This window comes from Chinchilla lanigera, unplaced genomic scaffold (assembly GCF_000276665.1).
Source record: "Chinchilla lanigera isolate Chin_1 unplaced genomic scaffold, ChiLan1.0 scaffold00005, whole genome shotgun sequence".
Classification (NCBI taxonomy): Eukaryota; Metazoa; Chordata; class Mammalia; order Rodentia; family Chinchillidae; genus Chinchilla; species Chinchilla lanigera.
In genome coordinates, this window is record NW_004955406.1 from 33,314,656 (window position 1) to 33,334,025 (window position 19,370).

Sequence of the window (19,370 nt, forward strand, 5' to 3'; positions counted from 1 at the left end):
TGGCAATATGAATATTGTGCAAGTTTTTATTCTGTTTAGGATTCAGCAAACCAGTCTTATATGTATATTCGGCAAAGAGTATTTTTAAAATATTTATATAAAATTATTTACAAGGACACTAAATTGGCAGAATTTTTAAAACTGAAATATTTGAAGAATCAATTATAACAAAACTCCACTTTGTCAACATTTTATGGGGAGACAGAAAGACAAGGCAAAAACTAACCCCCTAAGTGTCTTCTCTATGCACTGAGCAGAAGTAGAAAAAGTGAATGACTGAAACTTGTCAAGGTTTTTTTGTACTTTCACTTAAGTTTTAGACTTACAATCATATTTTCCAAGGCATGTTTGGCAAGCCAACAGTTTAGAAAGACTGGAACAAATAGATTCCTCAGTGAAGGCCAGAATATCTGAAACACAAACCCAAATTTAATTTTTACCTCAAACCAAGAAATTGTATTTAGCAAATTAAAAAGAAATATATAAGCAAATGAAATGTACTAAAAACAATGTTGTCATTTTAAACATATAGCATTTAACTGATATTATTAAATACATATGAGGAGCAGATATGATCTTTCATTCATTGTCTAAGATTTCCTTAGGGAAATTATTGCAGAAAGAGAAAGAAAATAATATGCTCTCACTAGACATCAGATATAACTATGCTAATTCTACTATTAAATATTTTAGTACGACATTTTATAATAGACATTGGTTCCCTCATTCCTGTAACTTGAGGTGGTAAGCAGAAACGATGAGAAAAACTTTGTCTTTTAGAACACTGCAATTTACTGTCTTCAGATTCAACCACTTTATGTGACTAGTAATCTATGTTCGGTTGGAATTATGTTTATTTAGCTTGTCATTTAATCTAGTTCTAGTTCCCGCTTTATATAAAGCACTCAAAATAATTGTCAGAAGTGAGCAACAGCTTCAGATAATTCTACTTATTTAAAAAATGTTTCAAATAAAATTCAAATGTAGTGTTAGAGACTAAGACCAAAAGACATTATACCAAATTGAGTTTAAAACCTAATTTTGCAAATGGGTACATACTGAGTTACATATTTATGGAATTGTGCTTAACTAGGTTCACTGTGGAACTGGTACTGCATAGTACTTTTATAAACAGCCAATTGACACTTGTCTAGTTTTTGATAACCTTCTTTTTAAAGAAAGAATTTTGATAGTAAATCTCATAGCTAACCTGGAGATAAATATATTCTCAGTATGAGAAACATTTACAAATTCATAATTATCTAATTAGTTTCTATTTTTAAAAATTCCACGATATAAACAAGAAAAGTAGTGAGTCATTTTGAGTCACTTCAGACAATACTGACATTTATTCACATGGCACCTGCCAAGTGTACTTTCTGGGAAAAAAAATCCATGTTGTTATTATCTAAAATCTCATTAAATTTCATGTTGTTACACAATTCAATCATGTATTTTCTTATTTTTTTAGCAGTATGATTGTAACCAGTCTAAATACCTTTCTCTAAGTTGCTATATTATTTAAAAGTAGGTAGATTGAAATAATTACTTAAATCTAATAATAAAATGTTGGGTTTTTTAAGATTGTAGGACTTACGGAAATAATGAAGGGAACCGCATTAATTATTTCCAAGATGAAGGGTATTCGTAAAATCTGTTCCCAGATGTTTCCCTTCCAAGAAAGAATGAATAAAAAAGAAAGTAAATTATAATGAATCCTATTAAAAAGGGAAAAGAGAGCACTCAGAATTTCTCTATGAATAAAGATACTTACATTAACAGAATACTCAGTCACTGCATGGAAATATGGCAATGATCTAGAGTTTTTTTCAGTGTAGGGGTGTTCTCAGTTTTGTAGTATGTATAAGTAAAGTTATTGTTCATAATAACCCATGAATAGTGTACATAACATTTAAATCATACAGTATGTTACCAAAGAAAAATTGTTAATAAAATTAAAACACATTAACAAAATATATAGATTCAATGAAAGATTAGCTCAACCGCTTATTACTGTTAATTATATTTACTCACTGAAAAACATTGTTTGATTGTAAAACTCCCATGCTTGTAAATAATATTAGATGTTAATATTTACACTCTAAATCAAATTTAAAGAAAAGGCTTTACACTCTAAATCAAATTTAAAGAAAAGGCTTTTTCCAATCTCCCAACCCACAAAGCACACTATTAGGACTAAGTATATAATTTGAGGACTCTCACACAAAATAAATGTATGAGTTCTCTTATTAACAAGATTTTAACAATTTCCAGAAGGTTGCATCAAATATTCATTAGTCGTGGAGCCCTGTGCAAATACTCAAATCACATGCCCATGAAATTGGCCCTAACAGATTATCAATAAAATTTTCTTAAACAGTGTCTTCCATGGTTGGAATATGTTTTCACTGTGTCTTACCAAAGGTTCATTTGCTGGAAGCTTGGACTGCAGTGTGGTGACACCAAAAGACCCATCCCTACTTCCTCGCAGGTAGGGACTAGTGGAAGGTAATTAGGTCATGGGACACACCGTTGATAGCTTTATATAGTGTTTCTAAGACCCCAATAAGTTGTAATTTCAAGTTTTTATAAAAAATAACAAAGCTGGCCTCTGAATATGTGATCTCTTCTGCTCCTACTGCATCCTTTGTGATATCATCTGCCATCAGGACCTCCCCACATGCCAAAGATAGACAGAGCCACTAGGTCTTAAACTTTCCAGACTGAGATAAACAAGCCTTTATATTCTTTGCAAACCTTCCAGCTTCAGGTATTTTGTTATAAAAACAGAAAACAGACTAATGCAGTGTCCACTGAGAAAGAACTCCTGAACCAGTTTATTCTTCTATGAAGAGATCTACATATTGGAAAAGCAAGTGGAAATCTGGCTTTCCAAGAATTTCTAATTATCTTATTGTACTGACTGAAAATTGAGTCTTTCTTAATGTTTCTTCAGGACCCAATGATTTAAAATGGTACAGTGATGCAACACGAGACCACAGCCCAAAGCAAGGCTCTAGATTGGCTATTGCTTATGTGTTAGGATACTAACAGATTTGGCTAGCATCAGTTAATCACCCTTTTAGACAGTCCAGATTATGTGAAAGGTGGTACAGGAGAGAGCAAGTTGAGTTAAGGCAAAGAGTGAGAACACCTATGTTTAGAAATGCTATATATGGGCTCTGGTTTCTCCCCTTGCCCCAAACTAAGTGAAAAGGATTCAAAGGAATCACTTACTTAGCTTGGCTTAGGCATGCTGCTATAATTGGCTCATGCTAAAATGAGGAAAAATGTAGAAAGCAAAGAAAAAGAGAGCTGTCACAATCCCTTCAATTTTAAAACCTGAGTGCCTGTTTTATAAGAAGACACTCACTCGAAGAATGGAAATTGTAGTCCTTTTTAAATGGTGTACACTCCAGAAGACTGCGTGTACCTGAGGATGAAATTTTTCTTCCATAGAGGGTGGACCCAGGAGCCCTCGGTCTGTATCAGCACCTTGCAGGTTGGTTGCTGACACTGAGGTTTCCAGGAGCTTGAGCTAGATGCCTAGGTGGGGGCATAGAAATGCTCCAGGGCAAGAACTGGCACAGGTGCACACGATGCAGGGTGGCTCAACACCAGACCCCTGTGGTGCACCCTGGCAGCCCCATCCCAGAAGCTGACTGCACCTCACTCCCAACTCTTTCTCTCTGCCCTGGGGCCTCAAAGCATTTGGCATCAAAAATGAGAGGAATTAGAAATAGAAAATAGGTCTGTGATGATTCTCAGCTCCATGTGGGTCTGAACTGAACACAAACTAAAGCCACATTCGATGAGAATTTCTGCATGTGCTGATCATTTTATCTGATTAGCACAGATGTGAAGAAGTGTGAGAAGACTAGCTCTGACTTACTGTACATAAACCAGGAATACCTAATATGCCAGCATAACTGATTATAGTTCTGTCATTTTTTAATTGGGAAGGTTAATGACATCCTTTCCTTCACCAGTATTTAGTGGCATAGTTTTCGCAGCGCTTACTATTGAGCTTGTTCTTTCCTTGTATGTTTACTTATCATTGTATCAGGAACCATGAAAAAAGTGATTGATCAACTTGTAATCAAAGGAAGGGGTTTTAAAATAGTTACTCCTTATACTACAGAAGGATATTTCTATTAGTATGCAGCAAAATTAGTATTAGCAATTATGATACACTAAGTAAATTTAGTTCATGATAAACAAAAACATTTTATGTCTTGTATGGTTCTCTTCTCATTTCCATGAAAAACATACTAGTTTTCTGTCTAGGATTTTTCTTGAGCCATAAAAAGTCTTATAACTGGTATCCGATGAGGCTGGTTTCATTTCTAATTTATCCTTCATATTAAAGCCAAAGTATTCATCTTAATGGAAAATTCCCATCATGAAGGTAACAAACTTCAAACTCTTCTTTATGCTACACAAAGCCTCACAATTTGAACTCCAGCTACTGATTTGGCTTGTACTTACAATATTTCTATCACTGTCCCAAATTTAACCACAGACTCATCCACATTGCATTTTCTGCAATCCTGGGGTAAAAAGAGGCTTTTATACTTTTTATACAAGGTATACTTTAATTTCTGTCCACATTTCTCACTCTGGTTAAACTGTCTTACTTGCATGTCCCATTATACTTTCCTTGACAAGCACGTGTAAAACTTTACTGAATCTATACCTTTATACACTTGGTGCTCAGGTAAGTATATAAATGAATAAACAATACTCCCAAATATTATAGACATCCATTAGATACCTTAGTAGGATTGTTTCATATTTTGAAATTAGTTGTACTCCTTTATAATGGTTCCAAATGGAATTACCTTCATTGCTTAAAACCTTTCTGAATGTATTCATGAATAATCATTAAACTTGTAACCAGAGTTCACTAGAAATTCTTCAAAGGGAAAGATCACAACAATTTTTAACCTACATTGTATATCCGTCTTAGGTATTTTTATCTTTGCTTTATCACCACTCATAATAAGCTTATGCTTTCCAATACTGTATCTCTAGCTCAGATTAATAGTTTACCTCTCACATTCTGACTCAGTTCAACTGCCTAACCCATTGTTTCACACTGAGGACTCAGAAGTATCTTCTGTGTAATATATTCAAAAGCAAAAATGGTCCTTTGTTCCATGACTGGTCTTCCAGGTACACAAACAGAGTATTCTTTAGACATCCTTTTCCTCTTCACTGTTACCTATGTATAATTTGCCCAAAAAAGTCTACTGATATCCAAATCAATCTTGTAGTTCTCTAGTTTTCTTTCTAGTTTAACTTTCACACTTTGACCTAGTCAAGTCTCCTAATTACGTAGTATCTATTTCTTCACTGTCACCCCACTCTAATTCATCCTTCGTGCTATTACGAGGACTATAATTCAAAAGCTGCATCTAGTAGATCAGTCCAATGTGCCCTCACTACACTCAAGTTCTTCTCACTTTGGAACACTTGAATCATTTATGCTTTGACAACAAAAACAAAAATCCTCACACAACCTGACCTACAAGGCACTACCTCATTTGGCTTTTGTTGACCTTTCCACCTTTACTTTAAAGGGCATTCCTCCCACATAGCATTTTTGGCCCTAAAAATATATCTCAATATATGTCTTTCTGGGCCAGGGATGTCGCTCAGCAGCACAATGCCTGCCTGGCAAACATGAGGCTGTGAGTTTGACTCCTGGTCCAAAAAAAAAAATGTCTTTGCATACAACCCTTCAAGAAGCTTGGAAAATATTCTCTTTTCTTTTCAACTTCACTTTGCATATTTAACTGTTGCATGCTTTCAGTTCTCCACCTAATTTCTTCTGCGTTTTCTGAGATTGCCTCATGTCCTCGTGACATTGGCTCTAGGTAAGATCTGACTGAGACATTAGGCTTTTTGATTCTCCACCAGCTTGTTTCAATCATTTCTTTCAATTTGTATACTTAACATATTACAGCATTAGATACTAAACACCATGAGGTGATAACCAGTAGCAATATAGTTCACAATGATACGCCTCAATGCTAGCACAGTATTTGACAAGCTGCAGCTCCTAAATGAAACCTATTACTATATTGTGTCAGTCACGCTATTGCTCAATCATAGCACATGCGTGTTCCTGTGTGGTTTGCGGTAGGTGAACAAACACCTACTGAGGGCTAATTTTCTATTGTCAGAAATGCAGAGCAGAACCTTATGCTTCTTGCTAAATATAAATGTATGTATTTTCAGTTATATTCACTGGGATCAATTCTACCATCTCAGGTTGCCTTCTGAACTGATACACTCATATATTAGCTCTCTTAACAATAGTAAATGAAAAATGAATATAGAATAGACCAGTGAGTTTTACCACAATGAACTCTCAACAGACTTATAAAAATCTACCAGAAAAAAGAAATTACAATAAAAACTGTGTACATTCATAGAATGCTACCACATAGGAAACTATGAAGTAAAATACAAAAGGCATGAACAGTGCCTTTCAAAGCTATATTAAACCTGTCTCCTTAGCACAGCAGGTCTGCCTCATCATCAAAATTATATTAAATACTGATTTCATTTAATCTTTTTGGTGACAGAAATAAAAAGCATTAGTATCCTTCCAGAAGATAACTTCTTGAAAAAATATGTTTCAATATAGTAGCTCTATGGGTTCTAAGTGTATAGTATTCATATTCTTTTTATTGTCAGAACTCAATAAAATATAAATGAAACTTAATCCAATCATTTCATGTTAACCATGGACATAATATGTCCTAAGTGAAAAGCAATAAAATACATGATTTTTCTAAAATGCATTAGATTTTTATTATTATCTTCAAGCCAAAAAGTAATTGGGAACTATTACTAGGTAGCTCTATAAAGCACTTTAAAAACTATGTGAGTTATGGCAATTTAGTTGTGGTAAACCCAAATTGAACTACAGGGCACATTTTATAACATGTGTATTATTAAATGTTAAGAATATCTATATTGAACATATTCAATGAAAAAGGTTGATTATTTATCTTCTTTAAATAAATGTAAAATATAATAACCCTGAGCATCAAAGATAAGCTCAACAATATCTACATTTCCCATTTCAGGGCATGGTAAGCAGAAATCTTAGGCATATCTAAGATTCCTGGGCAAAATCTTCTGTTGTTTTCCTGAAATAAGTTACAGTGATGGTAAATTTTCAAAATCTTTGCTTTTCCTAATGTGATTATGGGAACAGTAATTCGAGATTTAACAAAAGCCTTTTAAGTATGATGAATTTTTATTTGCAGTGGTTTTTAAACTATGAAGGGCTTTTGTTTCTCTTTAATTTAGTGAATACATGTGCATAAATAGAGCTCTATTTTGGTCTTTTGTTTGCTTTTTCCCCTTTTACAAAACCTGTATACTTTAATTTTGCCTAATTTCTGTTAGCAGAAGAGTGAGGTTAAAACAAATATGACACCCAAATTGAGATTTCATGGAAATTAGGCCAAGAAGCCCAACTACTGAATTAGAGTGGAGAAAAGGAAGAATAAAACATTACAAAATATTTAGCCTAAATTTACTTCCCCAGATATTCATTCTTTATTGGCTAAATGTCTGAAACACAAGGTCTATTAGTCTCTGTACCATACTTCATGTCTTCCTATTTTTCTTTCTAAATCACATTCCCAAGCAGTGTGCTTCCCTCGTATCATCTTGAAGTCTGTAACAGAAACAGCTGGGACCCAAAAGACTAGGGACAGAGCTGCTCCCATGCCCATGTTTCCCTCCACTAGCAGGATACAGAACACAGTGCCAGCAGGTCCTTCTGTCTTGAAGGCTACAATCTCTTCTGTCCTCTCTAGACAGTAACGCCTGCATCATAGCTCTAGTCAGACTTTTCTGTTCTTTACCAAGTTTCTCAGTTATTTTTCTTAATAAAAATGTACTGGGTTAAGAACTGTTGTTCCAAAGAAAAATATTAGAGGACTGAAAGACAGGTAATTGCATCTGAAGTTCTTAGCATGTACTGCTAAACATCTATCAGGATATATTCTGAAAATAAGAGAGTGGGTTAGATTGAAAAATTAATTCTTAACTTATAAAAATAGGAAAATCCAAAGAAGGTGCTTGAGAGAGGCAAAGTAAAAGTGTGGATTCTCAATACAGTAAATAAGTCCATGAACCAAATACATGAGTACTGGTAGAGCTTTATTTTGAAAGCAGTTGGTAAACAATGAGAGGGGTATTTACGGTGGTAGAAGAATAGGAAATTTAGTGCTGGGCAATTACTGGGATCATTCTTCCAGCTAGCTATAAACATGAGTGAAAAGAGGATTTAAGCACAGACTTACAATTCTATATCACAGAAAATAAACTTAGTTGATGCCATGGATTGGATTCATTATCTGCAAACTTCACAGGAACTTTAAGTTTTCATAAATTTCATTCTCAGTATCCAGAGATTTAAATGGTTTCCAAGTTGTTATGATGATTTTAGAATGTCTAATGTCAAGAATTATGAAATCCATGCTTTAAAAACAATTCATGTATAATATTATACCAATGTATTTTAAAATATTAAATATATACATTACATGTGTATGCAAAATATAAGAAAACAAATCAATCTACCACTAAGATTGGTGTTTAAAAACTATCAGTAAGGAAAAACAATATAAGAAACATAAAACTGGTAAAGTAATGTGATATTCATTCTTGCAAGCCTGTTATTTTTCCCCAAAACTTAAAGAAGAGTACATTTTAGATTCCGCTCTGAAACTTTACCTTATTTATATGCCCTTAATATTTACCAATTATTTAATGTATTAATTCCAAATCATTATCCAACACTCCATAGAAAGAGTCAAAGTATATCAGGAATTTTTACATTTATGAAAGAAGATAATTAACAGCAATTTGTCCTGCTGCTGTCACAAAACTCCTTCTCATCATTTCTGTTTAATTTGTAATTCAATGAACTTTACACCATCTACCTCTCCGCCATTGTCATTAATGTTCATGAGAGTTGAAATGGAAATATTTTATATCATCCAGCCCTGCATGCTAAGGCTTATAACATTCTGCTTTCATTTTATAAATGATAGGAAGTAATTAATTATAAAATCCATCATCATATAATTGCACTGGAAAATTATCTTGAATTTGTGTATGTTTTATAAATGACTTTTTAAATTAACAATAAGAGTTCTATTAGCAAAGCATAAAACTTACTTTCACATTGCTTTTAAAACTTGGAGCAAATCATTCACAAATGAAGATTAATATTTTGGCCATGCTATGTTCTGCAAATACTAAAGTACTAGTGAAAGAGACAACTCATTTACTCAAAAATCCACATCTGATTTTTTAAAAATATATTACTTTGTGTACATTATATTCAACATTCATCACATATTGCATGCTAACAAACTTTAAGGTAAAACTCTGGGATTTCAAGTTAGTTAATTTTTTTGTTTTGCTTTGTTTTATTTTGTTAGCTAGCCAAAATCCAGGTTTTCAAAGAGGAGATATTTTAACAAAGAGAGAGGCCAATAAATCATTGAAAGACTCTTTCTAAAGTCTATACACCTCATAAAAGAACTAGTACTTTTTAGTAATTTTAGTATGATTTCCATTTGATATGTGTGATTACTAAGATCTTTATTTTTCACTTTCCTAAACTAATTTTAAAATAGTCCTTTATCTCTTACAATCTTCTATACTCTCAGAAGAGAAGAAAGACTTTCAAAGCTAGTTCTTAAATTTCAGGTTCCTATTCCAGGTTATTTTTACTTTTCATAAACTTTGCGTCTTCCATCACATCTTCTCCTTTGCTGTATCTTCGTATCAGTGCAAATGGTTTCCATCATTAGAAAACCATCCTTGTTTCATTCTATTACTTGTGAGAAGCCCCTGTCTTGGTGAATGAACCAACATTCTCCCCTTAACAATTGAGTTGTTAAGTTCTCCCAGTTGTTTCCCACTAACTTGTCTCATGTAGGCGAAAGGAAAACCATCTCCAATTTCTAAACTCAATGGCTTATTTCACCCATCTTTTTTTTTTTTTTTCTGTCTTTTTGAGACAGGGTCTCGCTATGCAGTTCAGGCTGGCCTTGAGCTCACTTTGTAGCCCAGGCTGGTCTCAAACTTGCAACCATCTTCCACCCTCGGCCTCCCGAGTGCTGGGATTACAGGCGTGCGCCACCACACCCAGCTTTTTTCACCCTTCTTACATTCCTATAGTTAGCATAATTACATCACATTTTTCTTCCTTTGATATTTCTAACAGATTTTTTCTTGTCAAAAATATTCAATCAATCTGTTTTGTAAGAGTGTCAGTCTATTCCTTCTCACTTTTCTATTTACCAACCTTAACAATTCCATGTATAATATTATACCAATGCAATAGAAATTGGTGCTACTATCTGTACATGACAGAAATGAGAGTTAAAAAGAAAAATGTTAAGACAAAAAAACAGTGACTGTGTCAAAACTTTTTGCATACATTTAGGATTGAAAATGAAGAATGCATGCTCAAACACTGTTTTAAAAGGTAGAAAAGAAACTGATATGTTAGATAAATGTTTCTCAAAAATATAACTTCAAATACACTTGTCGATACACATGAAAGAACTGTGAATGAAAGGTACTGGTTTCTAAACCCTTAGCTTAGTTCCATCTTTCCTGATTGCTAAACTGCTTCTACAAGCATGTGAGTCAACATGAGCCTTAGCTTCTGCAGCGGTGATTACCCTGTTCATGAAACTCCCATGACTTCCTTTATCATCTCTGTGAAAATCACAGCCAAATCTTAATAAATCATCTCCTAAAAGTTCCTGAACCACAGCTTCAATTGTTTACATGTCAGGTATCTCTGATTATTCATCAGGAACTCAAAGTCACCATCTCCAAAACCAATACCATTACCTTGTCTATGTCAACTCCTACCTGATATTTTTCTGTATATTATTCTCTCTTAGGTTTACTACAGCATTCCCAATCAGACTCAGAACACCTTTTAAAATGGCATTTTGATTTCCTTTTCCTGGCCTATCTCAGTAAATGAGTGATTCCTTTAGCTTTTACCTTCATAATCTTTCATCAAATCGGGGGACTCATTTCACCCAGCAAAAAACCCATCCTTGGTTTTCCTTCTGCAATGTAAGATGCCATAACTGAGCACATGGCCATCACTGCAGTTCTGCACTAATATTCCTAAACTGGCTTTGTATTTTAGAACTCTTATATTCAGATTTTTTGTTCAACTTTCCATTGTTACGTTGTTACACAAGACGACCACACTAGGCAAGCTGTAGTATTTACTGTTTCTCCAGTTCATGAGAACTTGCACATTCCTTTCTTTATACCTTTGCTAATTCTATCGACCCCAGTTGCCATGCTATTTCATCCTGCCTTATTAAAATCATTATGATTCAAGGCCTCTGCTTGTCAGTCAAGTATTTCCTTTGCATCCCAGGATATGACCTCTTTCTATGAACCCTCACAGCACTGTATTTACACCTCACAGAAAATACTGCTCATATTAAGCCTTATAATTAATCTGTATAGTTCTACCCCTTTGTAGATTGTACATTCATTGAGAAAAGAGCCATACAAAGGAAGGATCTCAATCAAAAGAAGCTCTGATCAAAAGCTCAATAACTATTCATTGAACTGTGTTAGCCAAACAAAACATTGCCAGTGATTAAAGACACTTTTTTAAAGGAATAATTTGGTTTTCTCAAAAGTTTTGTGAAGGTTAGGAAAAGAGATTGAGAACAATAAAGAGCCAGACTACTGCACTTGCCCACCTCACCATTAGCATGCATGTAATGGATGAGAAAACTCACAGGATCTAGTGAAGCACTTTTAAGTCACCAAGGAAAACTTACTATATTACCACAGCTTTTAATCACATACTGGAGAGGCTCAAAATAATTAAAGTGGTTTAGGAAGAGTCTGCTGTATCTCCAAGCATGAATTATAAGGAAAGGAACATTTAGTAAATGCTATCAGTGTGTTCTTCAGCAGAGGACTGTTAATTAATGTAACTTACCTTATAACTGAGATACCCAAGAAGTAGTGTTTCAAATAGGCTTATCAACGCCACTGAGACCTAAAATGCAAATTGTTACTTAATGAGAAAGTGCAATAAAATATGTGTTCCTAGTCATACTGTCAATTTTACATACATGTACGTATGTGCACCTGTGTTAATGTGTAATTGTTTGAGATGTATACATATGACACAGGCAGTATTAACACTTAAGCATCTACAAGACGTGACAGGATGTAGGATACTGTGTGTTGTCCTTTGATCTGCCCTTGCTACAGATCAGTTTTTGTAATTTCTAGCGTCCTTAACAAGTCCTTTTTATTGTTATCCCCAGTATAAAGGTGGGCATAAGTTAAACAGGCTGGAGTTTAAATGATGTGTAACAGAATAGATTATTTGTGTGTATGTTTATAGCACACACAATCACATGCAAATGCTCTTGCACAAATAAGTGCCATTTCCCATGAGCACCAACACCCAAAAGAACATTTTCCTTTGGAAAATACAGAAAACGTACAAAACTAAATTCATTCAAAATGAATATATGCAATCCTATCATCCATCTCAAACAACAACAACAAAAATAACAACATCCTTAAATAAATAAACCAGTCTAATTCAGCACTTGCATGTTTTATTTGAGAGAACATTATCACCAAATCTCTGTTTGCCACTGGAAGTGCTAGTTTTGTACTGAATGGACTTGCCCTTTTGTTTTTTGTATATTCAATTTTTACTGCGCAACTACCATGAAAATATCATTGCAACTGAAAAAAAATTTTTAAATGTAGAAATTATTCCCTGTTAAACATATTAATTACTACTGCATATATATATATATTAAACAAATAGGCGAACATAAATAGAAAATGGCTCAAATGAATGCTTTTTTATTAGTCTATATTTGTAGTACATCATAAAGGCATTCACTGTGAGGAACTGATACATACACATCTTATTTCTTATTACATCTTATTACATCTTGCCTTCTTACCCTCTCTTCATCTCTGAATCCCTTTGCTATCTGCCAAAAGATCTATCCCCCTCTTTTATGTTACCTGTCTTTTATTTTGTTTCTTATAAAAGAGAAACCACATGATTTTAAAGCTTGTGTGTCTGACATATTCCACAAAAGTTAAGACAATTTGATATTGATAACAAGGGAGTATTACTCTACCATTAAAAAGGATCAACTCTGTCATCTATGGGAAAATTGATGCATTCTAAACTCAAATAAATATTTTTTACATAATTTATGAAATCTAGGGCACTGATGGCGAACCCTGTAGACACAGGAGGCCAAATTGCAACGCAGAACCCAAGTATTTCTACTCACAACGGCAACAGTAGAATTAAACAACCCACGCATTAACATCTTTTCTCTTTAAAGAAAAACAATATGCATGCCATATGTTCACTACCACTATTTTAGAGCAATCTCAGTGATAAAAGATAGATACCCCAGAATTTTAAATTTTGTCTCTTATAGGAATAAAAACTTTGAATTTAAGTGATTATTAAAAGTAAAAACAGATGTGTGCACATCAAGATAGGTAAATTATTTTCAGAAATGTATTCAGTAGTTAGGCATTAGTATGATAGGACACAAATCTCTTTGCTTTTCTGTACATATTCCCTAGATTATACTCAGCCAACATGTTTATTAGAGGTACATCTTACTAGATTAACCCTGGAACCTTTTCAGCATATTATTCAAAGTAATATTTGGAACAGAATGCTATTTTAAAGTATTATTATTAAATGAAAGCAATACAATTAGAGGAAAGTATATATCAAGACAGCAATAAGTAACAGTAAACTATTAATTTATTAATGAATATAGCTCAGAGATTAAAAGACACTTTTCATGAACTCTTAAATATGTGAAAAAGGTTGTATATTAATATAGAATTGAAACAAAAGTATAAATGAACATGAAAGAAAACTTGACTTCAACAAAGTATGAAATAGCCAGACATAGTAAAAACTTGGTTTCATAGCTATGATCTCAGTGAGTACGTAAATAATGCATTGCTGTTGTTATTTGGTTATTGGTTTTTTTCTCTTTAAAATAAAAAAAGTGCAAGCTGTACAATGATCGTAACATTATAAGACAGACCAAACATTTGATCTAAAAGTGTTGTGAAGATCATTCATATTCCTCAAAAGATTATATTCTTTCAGTTAATTTGTACTTTAAAAAATAAATAAAATAAAAAAATCTATACATAGTAAACTGAAGTAGAAGAGAGGACACCTTCTTACAAGTGTGCTGGGAATGAAATGCAATAGAAAAAAATAGCAAGGAGGAAGTAAAGAGAATGCTAGGGAATCCCTTAGCAGTAGAATACAGATGTATTCTTCTCTGTCCTATGTTCTTACTCTTTTCTTCAGAATTCCTTTATGGCAGAACACATTTTTATTTTATTTATTACCTACTTAGGAAATAAGCTGTTATGACTGACATTACAAGTCATTTGCTCATTTAACAATTTTTTGAGATTCCACCATGCTCTAATGAGGACAAAAGGTAAAACGTAAACATGATTATGAGATTTTGAAAAATTTCAAAGGAATAATAAGCTGGAACATACAAGGTAGCTTGGGAAAATATACAGCCTTAAAACACTAGTGTATTTTATTCCTCTTTCTCAAACACTATCTGCAATTTAATCCTGGTGACCAGAAAATTCCCAAAAAGTAAAATTCAGGGCTTGAGCAAATGTGAAGAAAGAAACAAAATGTTAGCATAAGATATGCATAAAGATTAAGTAGTATTAAGGCGATCTCATTTTGGGTATGAACACTTTTCTCATCAATATTATCTCTACATAATATGAATAATCCCAGAAATATAGGGATCAAACAAAATCATACATAACCTGTAAGCCCCATAAAGGTAGACTTCTGTTCACCCAAAATATGTGAGACCTAGGAAAGGAATGATAAACATGTTAGTTTTATAGAAATGTGAAAAATTCATTCACTTTTAAAATTCAAGTTTGAAGTACTAAAATAAGGAGAGCATAAAAATAATAACACATATAAATTAAACAGGAAAACTATTTTTCAGCTTTCTATTTGAGTAAAATCCATTTATAAATATCTTTTATAATTTAAGAAACACTTTATAATTTAATTTTTGTCACTGTTAATGATAAATAAAAATCAAATCACCCATTAGTTTAAAATGATATATGCTAATGCAGAAAAACATCAAACCGTGTACTAGCCAATTCTCCAATGAAATGTACACTAATGAGCAACTGTAGAGTCTAATGTTTTAAAAGTTTTTAAACATGTGAAGATTTTAGTACTACAAAATCAAAAGTATAAATTAAGAAAACTGTAAGTACTTTAATTTTCCAATAATTATAAATATATTTGATTCAAATGGTAATCATTAATAGGCAATATACCCTATTCACAAAAAGGGTGAAAATTGTTGCATTTTCCTTCCACATAAAAGTAAATAAAACTCCCCCAAACAAAAGCCACTCACTAATTGTAGTTACAAAATATAGAGTCCCATAAAGTTTGTTTTCACAGCATAAGTAATATTTTATATGTCAATAACAAAGGACAAAAAAAACCTTCAATTTTTTTTGTTTTAAAAATAATAAAACTTTAAAAGAACATTTAAAGACACATTATAGTGTATTAGACTAAAGCACCCTGAAGTTCCAGAATGTCACATCTGATTAAATAATATCTTTAATTGGTTCAAACCCAAACTTTTCCTCTCCAAACTGATCTTCCTTCACTTTTTTTCACATCTCAGTGACACCAAATCCATTGTGTCTGGTTACACAAAAGCTTGAGCAACATTTTAGATAATGCCCTAATACATCTGTAAGTCCTTGACACAAACTTTTTTGAGCTCTTCCCAATTAGCGTGTACTTCTTATCACCAAAACCACCTTCCTCCAAGCTCCTTTATTTGAAATTGGACTTTTTATCAAAAATTACAAATGAGGACCCTGTACCTCTTTTATCTGCTACATTTTTTTCTGAATTACAATGACACTGTTTTTTTACCAAAATGCATTTTAGATCATATCACTGCACTGTAAGTTCATGCTGCACTTATTTTAGGACAAAAAACAGAACAAAACAAAACAAAACAAAAATCTCTTTGACCTGGCATTCTTACACTTATTTGCAGAGAACAGGATCCTTTCTATGACTCTCACTCTGACTTTTACCCACTCATCCCTTGTTCTACAACTCTGAGCTGAATCCTGTTATTCAGCACAAACTTCTCAGTTTTCCCCTTTATCATCGCTGTCAACTCATCCCTTGAGCCACATCATCCATCGCAACTCTCTTGCTGTTCATCTCAGTTGAAACTGTACTCATTGGAACCCATTTCTTTAATGACTGACTTCTCCAAAATTATAAGTTCAATAACACCAAATAGTATGTCAACTTTACTCACTGTTAAGAACATAAGGTCTTGCTAAGTACTCACATATAGTAGTTCATAGAGTGGTCAGTATACTGATGAATGGTGACAGTCAAGACAACAATATGGCTGTTGAGTTTACTGTCTCCCCAAAATGTTTCCTTGATGTCTCAGAAATCGCACAAAAAATAAGGTATGTCAGAGTGAAGAAAAACATATGTTCAGATGTTGTAGTTGAAAAATGTGCTATAAAAACTTTTAAGTAATTAAATAGCAATCCCTGGAAAATTAGAAACTCTGTTGCTGTAAGTTTGTGAGTACTTTCGAAGAGAAATTAGTAATTAACACGTACTTACTAAGATCTAATTATATCTAACTGAGGACTACTTGTTGGTCCAGAACAGTGGTGAGCCTATGGCACACATGTCATTTGTTTTTTTCTTTTAAGACAAAAGACAGTAATGTATGAATTGTTTCTCCTAAACTAAAACTTCAGTATTCAGGTTTAATTGCTGTGTTGGCACTTTGAGATAAATAAGTGGGTTTTGGACTGCAGTTTTGGTACTTGTCTCTAAAAGGTCTAGAATGTTATTTTAATATTTTATAGAGATATTATAGGTAATTTAAATTTGAAATAACATTTAAAAGAAGCTATTGGGACTTTATGGACAACACTATCATGAAAATAAGTTTTATAATATATACAGTTTTCTACAACTCCCCTAACCATAACAAATAACAGGAACTTGAACGTTAGTTATAGTACTAGAGCCACATTTCAAGATGAGCAAAAAATATTTAGAACATGCCCCAAAACAAAACCATTGTGATACTGAAAACTCATAGAACCTAGCAAATATATTAGGAAGAACTTTTAGAAGCTTAATTTTCCAAAAACTGGAAATACTTAACCCCAGCTTGGCAAGCAATCATAAAGTGAGTAGGACACTGAATACAGACTGTTGGAGGAAACCTGTATCAAGGGATAATCTCTTTACCAGACATACGTGACTGTGCTAGAGGTAATTTTACTTCATTGTCACACTCATTCTCTCCCTCAGAGGCATGGAAAATAATCTATAGCCAGACTACATTTCTCAGCATCAAAGCCCGAGGATGCAACTAATTTTTATGTGCTATCTGAGTAGAAAATTCAACTACAAGCCATAGTTGTCATTTATTTGTTAAGTGTTTTTAAAGTACACACATATTCTTCATGCTTTCCACTCTCTGAAAACTGGATACAAAAAACCCAGGTCTTAGGATAACACATAGTCACAAAATGTATGTGATTTCCATACATGCTATATTTATATGTTATAGGAAGACTTTGTGGTGCATGTGTGTGTGTGTGTGTGTGTGTGTGTGTGTGTGAGTATATACAGATACAATCATATGGACAAAAAGTCCACATGACCAAAATGAAAAGTTTTGGTAAAGACAAACAATCCTTCTAAATTCCAAGACTAAATATAGAGGCCTTGGTGCTACCTAAATCTACAGTGTCCAAAATATATGAAAGAAGGAAATGTCTACATTATCATCCCTATAGTTCATCAAATATTTTTAAATGTCATCAAAATTCAATTTTCTTTTTTAATGTGTTTTATTCTAAAGTAGGGATACCTTTAAAATCTGAATAGTATCTGAACACACCAGTAACTATATTAAGTATTGATCTTAAATGCAAGTCTGATACTATAAAATAATGCAATGTTTATTGGCTTCTTAGCTTTGACTTCATCTTTGGGATGCTCCAAACAAATAATCGCCTCAATGATTTTAAAAGTGGGAAGGAATGCATGAGTTTTAACACAGAGTAACAAACTGTAAGCATCAGCAGGCCATGAGTCTTATCCTGATGTCTCACATGACAATGTAATTCATAAGTGGTTGCTTCAGGTGTTTCCTTTGCTAAAATCTTGAAGACTTACTACACACTGGGTACACATCAGAGTTTGCCATTTATACTTTGTTAGACATTAATAGCAAAATTTGTTTCATATTCTTCAGCTTATCCGTACTGCAACATTTTCCAATCAGTTTTTAATCCTGGGAGGAATTTAAAAATACAGAAAAGCTGCACAAAATTATCTGCAGCTTTATCATGTCAGAAGCTCTAATTAGATAAATCTCTTTGCTGAATTAGACTCATTATTTTAAAATAGAGCCTGTGCCCATAAAGGCCACTTCTGTTTTTCATTAACCAAGACTGCATTGACAATGGTAACTAAACAGAACATTGCATTCAAAATGGAGCCATAAGTTAGTTTGTTATGTTTTTTAATTACAGTAATCTGATTTGTCAAATGTATATCCTCTATAATTATGGCTGAAGATTCCTGGTAATATTACATGGAAGTTAATTGTAGGAAACTTTACTCATCTTAATGTTTTCAAATAATATAATTTTACTCTGCTATCACTCACTGGTGCGCTTTTCTCTTTGAAAGGATTCTTCCAGCACCATTTTATGATCTGTGAGTCTCTCTAGTGCATCTTTTATTTATAAATTACCAAGTTTTAAAACCAATTCTGGTATATTTATACAAGGATTTCTTATGTGTTTCATTTGTAATGATGAATAGGAAAATGTAATGTACTCTGACATTTCAAAGCCATGGTCTTCAATCATCTTCATTGTACCAAAATGATTCCTTAATTAGTGGGCATGGTTCCATCACTTCAGCATTTGCTCACCCACCAAGTCCTGTGCTAAGCATAGAAGCTACAGAGGCAAATACAATGGTCCGGGTGTTACAAGGGATGTATGTCCAGATGTTCAGACAGTACGGATATGATAGTCCTAACTCAGAATCGGAACTGGTCTGCAGGGTGCAACGCTGCTAAGAGTTTTACATTAAGTGTTATCCAAGAAACTCTAATCCCAAGGGCCCAGTATCCCCAAAATAAATCAACAAAAGGGGTGTT

The 19,370-nt window shown here is 33.3% G+C and overlaps 1 protein-coding gene across 2 annotated transcripts in view; it reads right to left on the bottom strand.

Annotated features, from left to right (window-relative positions):
• The window catches only part of Kcnt2 (potassium channel, sodium activated subfamily T, member 2), a 360,773-nt gene that overhangs the window by 234,086 nt on the left and 107,317 nt on the right, over window positions 1-19,370 (bottom strand). For both annotated transcript variants that reach the window (XM_005375111.2, XM_005375110.2), the window contains exons 4-7: window positions 14,917-14,965; window positions 12,035-12,094; window positions 1,598-1,672; window positions 327-410 (exon numbers count right to left, since the gene is read on the bottom strand). In XM_005375111.2, the coding sequence (XP_005375168.1) occupies window positions 327-410; window positions 1,598-1,672; window positions 12,035-12,094; window positions 14,917-14,965 (268 nt within the window). The remainder of the gene's footprint in view (window positions 1-326; window positions 411-1,597; window positions 1,673-12,034; window positions 12,095-14,916; window positions 14,966-19,370) is intronic.